Here is a 12,628-nt window from a genome sequence, read left to right on the forward strand (position 1 = left end):
CGCGAGAGGCCCGTGGAACGCTAACAGTTTCCTATCAACCACGAAAGAAATCAACATCTGGCGTTACCAGTTCTTCATCACTACTTCATCAGAAGATGTGTGTTGAGGAATGCGGTTTATACCCTATTTAGCAGTGAGTTTGAAGGCAATGGGATTGTTCCCAGTAGCGTAGGTAGTGAGTTCTTTGACATGGAAAGAAGAAGCCATTTAGAGATGAAGCAAATGTTTGGAGTTTGAGGATTCTGGGTGACAGTTTGTGCTGCAGAAGTTGCTTGAAGGAATGAGCAGGAAGTATGCGTGGGTATGGAAGTAGAAAAACGTTTGAGGAAGAAGAGAGAGCTATTTATAGGCTGGCAAGGTGAACAGTCGAGCCCTAAGCAATTGACAAATGGCTGGCTAGGAAGTAGTAAGAAGAGTTAGTGGGTTTGGTTGGAATCCCACGACCTAGGGATAACTGCTAATGATGGTGGAGTGTCTGGGGAACTGCGCGGTCGAAAAAATCATCATCACGTGTTAGGTCATGAGTAATGATAAGACGGTTAGCCGAAATTTGGGGAATCAAAAGGCAAGTTTCTCGATCGACGAGCTCATGTCAAAACCAGCCTTTTCAGGGGGTAATTTGTTATCTGACCAATTTCGGCTAAAGAAGAAAATCAGTTCGACTGAGGAACCCGTTGGAGCAGCATCGATAGGAAGGTGAACACATCCATGGGTCGACATTTGTAGACTTTGGTCGAAGTCGAAACACTTGAATGGTGAAGGCGGTCGTGGGCAATCAAAGAACGTGGGTAGTTATCTATATACATGGGGGAAGTGGACCAACATGTGTCATCACGAGATAGTTTCGTAACCCCCCGACGGTTACTTTTGATTAGTATTTAAACAAGTGTTAGGGAAGATTCTAGGGATGAAATTTTTAGCATTTGCAGTAGGAGTAAAACTTGAAGTACCAAAGCATTTACGAGAAAAGAGTCATCTCCCTACAAAAAATGTACTTTTTCCTCCATTTATATTTATAAGTCATTTAATCTTACCAAATTTACCTTTGATTTCTTTCTTTACTTTCAGTACATTCCCGTGTGTCTTACTTTTGACCACATCCCTAACTCATCAAGAATTACATTTACGCTTTTTAAACCTTTCAAAGACATTGCTTACCAAAACATCATACGCTCAAACACAAAGTCCAAGACTTTGTAGTCGGTCATACAAGTAACCCTCTCATAGGAAGGCTAGAGATTGTTGACGAACCAACACCTAAATATTCTTCCGGACACATCATGTGTATTAGGTGTGTAAGTACGGAGTGCGCCTAAGAGGGGGGGGGGGGGGGGGGGGGGGGGGAATTAGGACCAATTAAAAATTTGGGTTTTAGAGACAAGTTTTTTCTTATTTTTCTGGTTCGATGATGAGTTTAGAAAGCGATAAAGTGCATAAAATAAAGAATACAAGGATGTATCCTAGTTCCCTTCACAATCTGAAGGTACGTCTAGTCCTCTTTCAACACGAAAGAGATTTTACTATCTGTTATGAATTATACACGACCGACACAATCACCAAGAACAAACCTCTTGTGATTCACCAAGTTAATATGAGAACAATCCTCTCAAACTCAAGTCTCTTGCTTCCAACAATCCTGGACAACAAGGTGTTTATAACCAATTTTGGAAAATATTAAGTAAAGAAAGTATATCAAAATATATCAATCACTATGATTTATCTTCACTTCCAAACAAGAAATTTATAAGGATATATTAGTGCTCAAGTGTTTCTGAATATGAAAGGAATTTTCTGGACTGATATATGTGAACAATGCAAAAACATTCTTAATGAAATTTCAACGATCAAAATACTTGTCTGAAAATGAATGAGTATAAGATTTCAAATTGCAATGGAAGAGGTGACTTTTGATTTCTGAATATATATATATATATATATATATATATATATATATATATATATATATATATATATATATATATATATATATATCACCGTAACACCTCTATGAATGTGTGTGATTTAATGAAGAGATGCAATGGTTAAGGGATGATATTTGAAAAACATTCAGATCATAAAACAGACTTGAAACAATTATTGCTTAAGTGGAAATCGACTTCTGAAAAATGGATAATCGGTTTCACTGAAGCATTACTTCTGAAAAATGAAAATTTCGTGAGGGAAATCGATTTCCTTGCCTAAAAACTGAATTCTAGAAAACAGAAAGGCAAGACACGAAATGAAAATCGATTCCTGGTAAATGGATAATTGATTTCCTGAACTGAATCTTGAAAAAATAGTATAAAAACAGTGACATTTGAGACACAATGGACCATGCATGCAGGGAATATTTGGAGTAATTTTTTAATAATAAGTTATCAATATATATTGCATGCTTGTACCTGAATAACTCAAGATCAATGCTAGTCTTCAAAATAAGGCTTGAATTCTTTGATGCTAGCTGTCACACATATTGAATTTTGAGTACTTGATTTGATTAAATGCACTTGAAGCTTTTTCCATACTTTTGACATGATCATTTGATTTGCACTTTGTCTTCGTCAAAACACATTGGATGGAGAGTCTTGACTTCACATTCTCCCCCTTTTTGATGATGACAAACAATTGAAGCTTTATGTACAATGCTCTCCCTAACAATGATAATTCCCCATTGATCCATGCATCCATGTGAGTTTTACAATTTAAGGCGTGCTGCAAAATTTGTTAGAGAAAGACACACAAAAACCATAATTTCTCCCCCCTCCCTTGTCATTAACAAAAAGGATGGGAAAAGGGTTAAAATGTAGCATTTTATCATAAACATAGCAAATCATAACCAACCAATGAACTATATTAAGACATATATTGTTTTTAAAGGAACTACAACATAACGAAAACATGAATGAAAATAAAGCATAAATGAGTGAGAACATCATGTGAAAACAATGAAAAAAAATTTTAGTCACTTTCTTCCATCTCTTCAATTTCTTCATCTCCTTCTTCCTCTTCCACTTCTACTCCCTCACTATGATACCGGTTTTGTTGCTTGAGAAAGTTTAAGTCGAAGCGCAAGGATTGGAGTTCGGAAGAGTGACGTATGTCCATCACATGAATCTTGTTATAGAGAGGCTCAAGTGTATATCCCCCTTTAGGAGCGGGAGAAGGTGCATATACGTTTTCCATATCCGTATGCCTATAGATTCCATCAATATCTTTGAAAATTCCCATACTCTTTAGGCAAGTGTTGCTAGAGATCATGCTTGTCCTTCCCATATTCTTAGAAGGTTCCCTATGCAACTCAATCCCACAAGATACCAAGATTTTTGTAATGGCTCTCGCATAAGGAAATTCACTTTCCAACCCTCTTGAATATTCCATATGATGAAGTATCCCATATGCCCAATTTACCTTCATGTTTCTCTTCATAGCAAACATAAGCTGCATTTCAGTATTCCCAATTTTTGCGTGATTGTTACCTTTTGGAACAAGCATGTATGCAAGGAATTAGTGAAGCATTCGGTTACTGACGGACAAATTCTTGCTTGAGAGGAATAGTTTTGTTGAGTTGGAGCGAGCATGACGAGCATAAAACTCTTGTTCAGAAATCCTATTCATACTGAAGTAAAATCTCAAATTGTTGAAATTTTCTCAACCCTCAGTGTCGGGAGTAAAACCATGTGAAATTATTTTGTCTTCAGATGGGACACCTAAACATGCACGAAAATCTTCCAAAGACATTGCAATATCAATACCTCTAACCGTAGAACTAAAGGCACAACCCCGAAGTATCGTAAAATGAGCATAAAAGTCTCCAACCAAGTCTTGATAAAACAACCCCGAATCCGATACAAAATCAAAAACCCCTTGATATTCTAGCATAGCAGGAAATTGGAAACTAGAAGAGGGAAAAGTTTCAAGTTTACCAAATTTCGGAAGGAGCACAGTGCACTGTCTGAAGCTTGTTATCATTCTTCTCTACTTCAAGGTGGGTTGAAGTTATTCTGGGTCAGAGTCAAGAGCATTTGAATCTTCACTAATCTTGGATTTTCCTTTAGAGTTCTTAGGAGGAGCGATGGATGGAGCTAGGAAAAGGTTAAGGTTTGTAAGAGGATTTTCGGAATGCTTTTGGAGTGAGGAAAAGTGATTTTGAAAAATAGCTTATTTGGGTTTAGGTGTGAGAGGATTAATATATAGTGAGTTTTATGATAATGATATTTTCAAGAGGATTGCGTTGGTAAGGGAAGAGATTTGAGTGGGTAATAAAGGATGGGTTTCCAAGGAGAGTAGGCGGAAGGGTTGAAGATGAGAGAAATGAAAAAAATTGATTATAATAATAAAAAAATAATTTAAAAAACTTAAAAAGAGAAGCTGAAGACAAAACAAAAATACAAAATAGCGAACATTAAATCGATTTCTCCAGGAAGGGGAATCGATTTCTGGTCCGTGAAACAGAAATTCCAGAGGCCCAGGGAGTTAAAATTTCTTTCAGGAAATCGATTTCTGGGATTTAGGCAATCGATTTCTGATGGAATTTTTTGCCAAATACAAAAGACAGTGACTATGGAACATGAATTCTAACAAATATAAACACATAAAAAGACACATAACACATATACAACATGTTTAGGCATCATATGATCATACAATTTCATACAAAAATATATTATAACATAGTGTCACAAATGAGATTAAGAAAAATATGTAAAATTAAACATATAAATACGTGTACCATTCATCATATGTTTCTCGTGCCAAAGGTTTTGTGAATATGTCGGCAAACTGATTATGAGTATCCACAGATGTAACTTTGACATCTCCTTGAAGCACGTGATCACGAAGAAAATGATGTCGTATGTCAATATGTTTGTTTCTTGAGTGCATGACCGGATTCTTTGTAATATTTATCGCACTTGTGTTGTCATAACGTAGAGGGATGCATCCAAGATCGAGTCCGTAGTCACGAAGTTGTTGCTTAAGCCAAAGTGTTTGTGCACAACAACCGCCTGCTGCTATGTATTCCGCTTCGTCCGTTCTAAGAGCAATACATGCTTGTCTCTTGCAAGCCTAAGATACTAATGCATTTCCAAGAATGTGACATGTACCACTAGTTCTTTTTCTATCAGTTTGATTTCCTGCATAATCCGCGTCAGAATAACCAACTAAATTGCAAATACTACCTTTAGGATACCATAGTCCAACATTTGTTATCCCTTTACGATACTTCACGATCCTTTTAACGGCGATGAGATGTGATTCCTTTGGATTTGCTTGAAAGCGAACACATAGACACACACTAAACATTATGTCAGGACAACTTTCCGTCAAATATAATAAAGAACCAATCATACATCGATATTTTATGATGTCAACTGGAATACCGAATTCATCAATGTCAACATACGATCCCGAATCCATTGGAATATCCATTTCTTTGCAATTATCCATATCAATTTTTTTAGCAATTCATTGTAATACTTGGATTGGTTGATGAAGATGACATCCTTTATTTTCTTAATTTGGAGTCCAAGAAAGTAGTTCATCTTGCCCATCATAGACATCTCGAATTCTCCTTGCATCATCGATGAAAATTCTTCACAAAGGTCTTTTTTTGTTGAACCAAATATGATGTCATCAACGTAGACTTGAACCAATAAAGTATTGCCTTTGATCTTCTTAATGAATAAGGTTTTATCAACTTTACCTTTTTCAAATCCTCTTTCGCCTAGAAAGTTGCTAAGTCTATCATACCATGCTCTTGGTGATTGTTTCAAGCCATAAAGAGCTTTCTTCAACTTGAAGACATGTGAAGGATTCTTGAAGTCTTCAAAATCGGGAGGTTGTTTGACATAGACTTCTTCATTGATGTAACCATTCAAGAAAGTGCTCTTGACGTCCATTTGGAAAATCTGAAAATTTAGTGAACACGCATAAGCAAGTAATAAACTGATAGCTTCTAACCTTACAACCGGAGCGAATGTTTCTTTGAAGTCGATTCCTTCTTCTTGATTATAACCTTGAGCCACCAATCTTGCTTTGTTTCGAACAATTATACCATTCTCATCAAGTTTGTTTTTAAACACACATTTGGTACCTATGATGTGTTTGTCACTTGGCCTAGGAACAAGTTCCCAAACTTGATTTCTCTCGATTGATTTAATTCTTCATGCATAGCAATTAGCCATTGATCGTCTCCTAAAGCTTCATCAATCTTGGAGGGCTCTACTTGAGAAACAAATGTCATGTTTAAGCAAGCATCTTTGAGATTTAATCTTGTTGAAAATCCTTTGCTTAGGTCACCAATTACTTTGTCTATTGGATGATCATGATGGGTTCTCCATTCTTGAGGAAGATCACTATGCTTAGAATCTTGTTGTGAAACTTCTTGTTGTTGTTATGGTTGACTCATACTTTGATCATTATAAACTTCTTCTGAGGGTAGTTCTATAATATCATCATCATCACAAATAACTATGCCCTCCTTAGAGATGTTAGTCTCATTAAAGGAAACATGCATAAATTCTTCAATAGTTAAAGTTCTTTTGTTATAGATTCTATAAGCTTTACTAGAGAGGGAATAACCAAGAAATATACCTTCGCCAGATTTCTCGTCAAACTTACTGAGATTGTCTTTGTCATTGTTGAGGACAAAGCACTTGCATCCAAAGATGTGAAAGTGAGCAATGTTTGGTTATCTTCCTTTGAAGAGTTCATATGGAGTCTTTTTCAAGATAATTCTAATGATGATTCGATTTCCAACATAGCATGCCATACTAACCACATCCGTCCAAAAATACTTTGGTAGATTTGTGTCACTAAGCATTGTTCTAGCAAGTTCTACTAGAAATCGATTCTTCCTTTCTACTACTCCATTTTGTTGTGGAGTCCTTGGTGCTGAAAAATTATGAGAGATACCATGTTCTTCACAAAATTCTTCAAAAGGTTCATTTTGGAACTCTCCACCATGATCACTTCTTATAGATACAATCTTTAATGACTTATCATTTTGAATTTGCTTTGCATACTTCTTAAAATCCTTGAAAGCATCACTTTTATGCACAAGAAACAAAGTCCAAGAATATCTAGAGAAGTCACCAACAATAACTAAGGCATATACATTACCTTCGAAGCTTCATGTTCTTGACGGACCAAATAAGTTCATATGCACCAATTGAAGTGGTCTTGTTGTTGACACCACATTCTTTGACTTGAAAGTTGATTTGGTTTATTTTCACTTTTGACAAGCATCACATAATTTATCTTTGACAAACTTTATCTTTGGTAAACCAATGACAAGATCACGTTTGACTAGTTTATTTAAATGTTCCATATGAATATGGGTTGCCCTTTTATGCTAAAGTCATGAGTCATTGTTCTTTACCTTGAGACATTTTACTTTCAAAGACAAATTATCTAAAGTTATCATAAAAATATCATTGATTCTTTTACCTTTGATTTTTACCTCATTGGTGACTTCATCTTCAATCAAGCATTTATCTTTGGTGAAATTGATCTTGAAGCCTTTGTCATAAAGTTGGATTATGCTTTAGTCCTTCAACATAAAGTACATCTTCAATGGATATGAAAGATGGTGCTCCAACTTTTCCTTTGCCAAGAATCTTTCCTTTATTGTTGTCTCAGTAGGTGACATATACCTTGGCTTTAAGCACTAAATTTGAAAATTGCTTATATCTCCTGTCATATGCTTTGAACAACCATTATCGAGATACCATAGATTTGATGTGGTCTTCAATCATACCTACAAAATAAATTATATTTTGTTAGGTACCCAATATACCTTGGGTCCTTCAAAAATAGTATCTTTCTTAACCCACGCATAATACCCACTTGTCACACTAAAGTTTCTAACATAGCAAGCATTAGGTGTATGGCCACTTATACCACAATAAAAGCATGTAGGCACAAAATTACTTCTATACCTAGGAACATAAGATTTCTATTTAGGAAATCTCTTATTAGGATGTTGATGAACTTTTCGTGCTTTATTCACTTTTTCTTTGTTGGATTGGTCACTTGCTTTAACAAAGATGGTTTAAAGAGTACTTGGTTTGTTGAACTTAGAATAACCAAGATCACTTTTATCATTTGAATACTTTTCTTGGCTAAGAACATTTTGCAATCCAACTTGTCATTTTTCATATCTTTTAAGAACTTTTTTTAATTGAACAATTTGGAAAGTAAGTGAATCACAATTTTTGCATGTAAGATTTTGTTTTTCTTTTTCAAGAAAGTTTTGTTTTTCAACTTCAAAATTCTTTTCCATGGTGTCAATCTTTTCTTCAAGAGATAAGATTTGTTTCTTTTGTGTTGACACCGTTTTATACAAAATCTTAAATTCATTAATAAGTTCATCAATAGCACCTTGGGTATAATTATGAGAAGATCTTTTATTACTAACATTTTATTCTTCATCATCGAAATGGTGTGAAACCATCAATACAAGATTAACACATTCTTAGCTTTCGGAATCGAAAGATGAACTCACTTCATTATCTTCCCCTGCAATGTAGGCTCTTTTAGATTTTGAATCCTTTCTTTTGTTGAAATTATTTTTCTTTGAGAGTTTAGGATAATTTGTCTTTATATGTCCTCGCTTTCCACATTCATAGCAAGTGATGTTTTGAGTAGACATAGATGCTTCCTTCTTGTTAAAATATTTCTTCTTTCTTGCAAAGTTATAATTTTCGTTGGTACCAAAATATTTACCTAACTTTTTTTACAAGAAGCATGAAGTTCTCGTCTTCCTCCAGATTGTCTTCTTTTTCAACTTCTTTGGAATCAACTTTTAAGGCAATGCTTTTGGATTTTTTTTCTAGATTCTCATGCTTTTCAAGTCTACCAAGTTCTGTCTCATATTCTTGGAGTTTACCAAACAATGTTGCGGACGTCATCGTTGATAGATTTTTATTTTCGGATATTGCTGTCACTTTCAGTTTCCATTCCCTGGTTAAAGATCTGAATACTTTAAGATTAAGTTCATCATTAGTTAAGGTATTACCGAGTGTTTTCAAGTGATTCGTCAAATGCACAACTCTTTTTTGCAAGTTGAGAATTGATTCTCCGGGCTGCATTCAGAATTATTTGTATTCTTGACTTAACGTATTCAATCTTGATCTTTTAACTTCCACGGTTCCTTCATGTGTTTTGACCAAAGTATCCCATATTTCTTTTGTCGTTGTACATGTTGAAATGCAGAAGAACTGATTCATGCCAAGAGCACCTTGAAGAATATTTATTGCTTTCTTGTCATAAATAACTTTTTTCTCATCATCTTCATTCCATGATGCTTCGGGTGTAGGAGTGCCAACGTCATTAATAATCGTAGTAGGAATGAAAGGACCTTCTAGGACAGCTTTCCAAACATATTTTCCTTGAGACTCTAGATGCACCTTCATACATATTTTCCAAAAATTGAAATATTCTCCACAAAACAGTGGGGGCTTGTTATTGCTGCCACCGTCTCTAAAAACAGGATTTGAGTTTGCGGAAGCCATGTGGATCTTTTAGGAGCAAGTTACCTATAACATGCTCTGATACCAATTATAAGTAAGGAGTGCGCCTAAGAGGGGGTGAATTAGGACCAATTAAAAAATTCTAGTTTTAGAGACAAGTTTGTTCTTATTTTTCTGGTTTAGTGATGCGTTTAGAAAGCGATAAAGTGCAGAAAAATAAAGAACACAAGGATGTATCCTAGTTCCCTTCATAGTCCGAAGGTACGTCTAGTCCCCTTTCAACACGAAAGAAATTTTACTTTCTGTTAGGAATTATATAATACCAACACAATCACCAACAACAAACCTCTTGTGATTCACCAAGTTGATATGAGAATAATCCTCTCAAACTTAACTTTCCTGCTTCCAACAATGTGTTTACAACCAATTTTGGAAAACATTAAGTAAAGAAAGTATATCAAAATATATCAATCACTATGATTGAACTTCTCTTCTAAACAAGCAATTTATAAGGATATATTAGTGCTCAGGTGTTTATGAATATGAAAGGAATTTTCTGGACTGATATATGTGAACAATGCAGAAAAATTCTTAATGAAAGTTCGATGATCAAAACACTTGTTTGAAAGTGGATGAGTATAAGATTTCAAATTGCAATAGAAGATATGACTTTTGATTTTTGAAAATAGGAATACACACACACACACACGCGCGCACACACTCACACACTCACACACACACACACACACACACACACACACACACACACACACACACACACATATATATATATATATATATATATATATATATATATATATATATATATATATCACCTTAACACCTCTATGAATGAGTGTGATTTAATGAAGAGATGCAATGGTTAAGGGATGATATTTGAAAAACATTCATATCACAAAACAGACTTGAAACTACTATTGCTTCAGTGGAAATCAATTTCTGAAAAGTGGGTAATTGATTTCACTGAAGCGTTGCTTCTGAAAAATCAAAATTTCATGAGGAAAATTGATTTCCTAAAAGGGGGTAATCGATTTCCTTGCCTAAATATTAAATTCTGGAAAACACAAAAAGGCAGGACACGAAATGGAAATCGATTCCTGGTAAAGGGGTAATCGATTTCCTAAACTGAATCTTGAAACAATATTTGAAAAAATAGTATATAAACAGTGACATTTGAGACACAATGGACCATGCATGCAAGGAATATTTGGAGTAATTTTTTAGCACTAAGTTATCAATATATACTGCATGCTTGCACCTTAATAACTCAAGATCAATTCTAGTCTTCAAAATAAGTCTTGAATCCTTTGATGCTAGTTCTCACACATATTGAATTTTGAGTACTTGATTTGATTAAATGCACTTGAAGCTTTTTCCATACTTTTGACATGATCATTTGATTTTCACTCTGTCTTCATCACAACAAATTGGATGGAGAGTCTTGACTTTACAAGGTGGTTTTCAAAATTGCTACATTTTGTTGAGGTTTATTTAAAATCAGGGTGTCATTTACCAAGCACATAATTTGAGTGGACGACACATTCTACAAAAGAAGTGGAAACTTGGTCGAATCACTTTTAAAAAATGATGGAAGAGTTCACCAAATTGAGTGATATTGAAAGAAAATCAAATAAGAAAAAGTCAAAGGTGGAACCTATAGTATATTGGGTTAAATACACTTTACCCCCCTGTAATGTTAGCGAGTTTAGGGTTACCCCCCTGGTAAAGTTATTTTTTCAATACCCCCCTTATGTTATGTAGATTCCTTCATAGAACCCCCTAATATCCAGGTGGCATGGAATCTTGGTTTTTTATTTCAGATGTGGCTTTTTAATTTTTTTATTTTCACATGTGAATCTTCATTAGGTCTCCAGCATGGCATAAACTAGAAATTAGGGTTCCAAATCCATCCCTCTCTCTCTTCGTGAAATCCATCCCTATCCCAAATCCATCCCTCTCTCTCTTCGTGAAATCCATCCCTACCCCAAATCCATCCCTCTCTTCATCTTCGTCCGTGTCCCCTTCATCTGGGTTATGGGTGGCAGCAAGGCATCTTCCACGAGTGAAGTTGGAAACGGCTTACCAAGATGTGGATGCAATGAAACCATGAAGTTGTTGGTCTCCAAGTCAATTGAAAACCCCGGTCGCAAATTTTGGAAATGCAGGAATTATATGGTGAGCAATTTTGAAGCATTTTATTATTTTGAGTTTGATTTCGAAATTAATTGTTGGTGGTGTTTGTCTCAAATTGCAGAATGGGTGCGGTTTATTTTTGTGGGATGATTTGGTCAGTGAGTTTGCAGTGAAAGAAACCAATCCGTCCGGATGCCGCCAATGTGAAGTCAACAAGGCTTATTTGATTGAATTTGCTAAAGAGATTGTTGAGGAGATAGATTGCAGAGTCGGAAAGCTTAACAAGTTAGAAAAACTGAAGAAAAAGATTGCAATGGAAAAGAGGAAAAATTTATGGTTAATGTTTGTAATTGGTCTGTCATGGATGTTGATAGCAGCTATGGTTAAGTTAGTCTAATGAGTCTGTCATGTAATTGTTATGTCATTAGTGTTTTTCAGCAATGTAATGTTGAACTTGTAATGTGTTCATCAATGAAATGTAATCTGTTCATCAATCTTAAACTGTCAGTGCAGCATCATTATTTGATTAAACTTTCAGCATTCAATCTACCAATAATGACAGAAAAAAGTTATATCATAATGAAAGAGCAAAATTGCAAAATCATCAGAAAACTACAGAACATCAAAACAGAAATAAAATGACCCAAACCTTGGTTGTATGGATGGACTAGGTCTTTCTACATTTATCTTCACAGTGTTGCCATGGTTTACCCTTCTTAGTTCTTCTGCATACCTCCATATGGAAGCATACTGATTGTCAGCATCACCTTCAATTATCTTCTTGGCAATTAGCTTAGCCCTCCATGCTTTTGCAACAGTAATACCCACAGAATATGTTTGCCTCATATCTTGGATGATGTCTCTTATCCTGACTGTATCAGAAGTTTGCATCCTCTTTACCACATGCTTGGCCACCCACTTTGAGCTAGCAGACTTGTTGTTCAAAACCCTAGCACATGTGTGCTTATGTACAAGTGTTTTTATAGCAAAAGTCTCCTTGTGGC

The 12,628-nt window shown here is 35.2% G+C and overlaps 1 protein-coding gene across 1 annotated transcript; it reads left to right on the top strand.

Annotated features, from left to right (window-relative positions):
- The first annotated feature begins 11,344 nt into the window (after nt 1–11,344).
- LOC127130880 (uncharacterized) lies at nt 11,345–12,021 on the top strand. The gene is made up of 2 exons (XM_051059837.1): nt 11,345–11,666; nt 11,746–12,021. Exons 1-2 carry the CDS (start codon nt 11,526–11,528, stop codon nt 12,019–12,021), a joined length of 417 nt encoding a protein of 138 aa, XP_050915794.1. The 5' UTR covers nt 11,345–11,525.
- The last annotated feature ends 607 nt before the right edge of the window (nt 12,022–12,628 follow it).

The sequence above is a fragment of the Lathyrus oleraceus genome, chromosome 3, assembly GCF_024323335.1.
Source record: "Lathyrus oleraceus cultivar Zhongwan6 chromosome 3, CAAS_Psat_ZW6_1.0, whole genome shotgun sequence".
NCBI classification, from domain to species: domain Eukaryota; kingdom Viridiplantae; phylum Streptophyta; class Magnoliopsida; order Fabales; family Fabaceae; genus Lathyrus; species Lathyrus oleraceus.

Bases quoted from the DNA above. Each gene is read 5' to 3' on its own strand.
- LOC127130880 (XM_051059837.1), top strand. From the start codon at position 11,526: ATGGGTGGCAGCAAGGCATCTTCCACGAGTGAAGTTGGAAACGGCTTA. The intron at 11,667-11,745 runs GTGAGCAATTTT...CTCAAATTGCAG, and splicing joins GGAAATGCAGGAATTATATG to AATGGGTGCGGTTTATTTTT.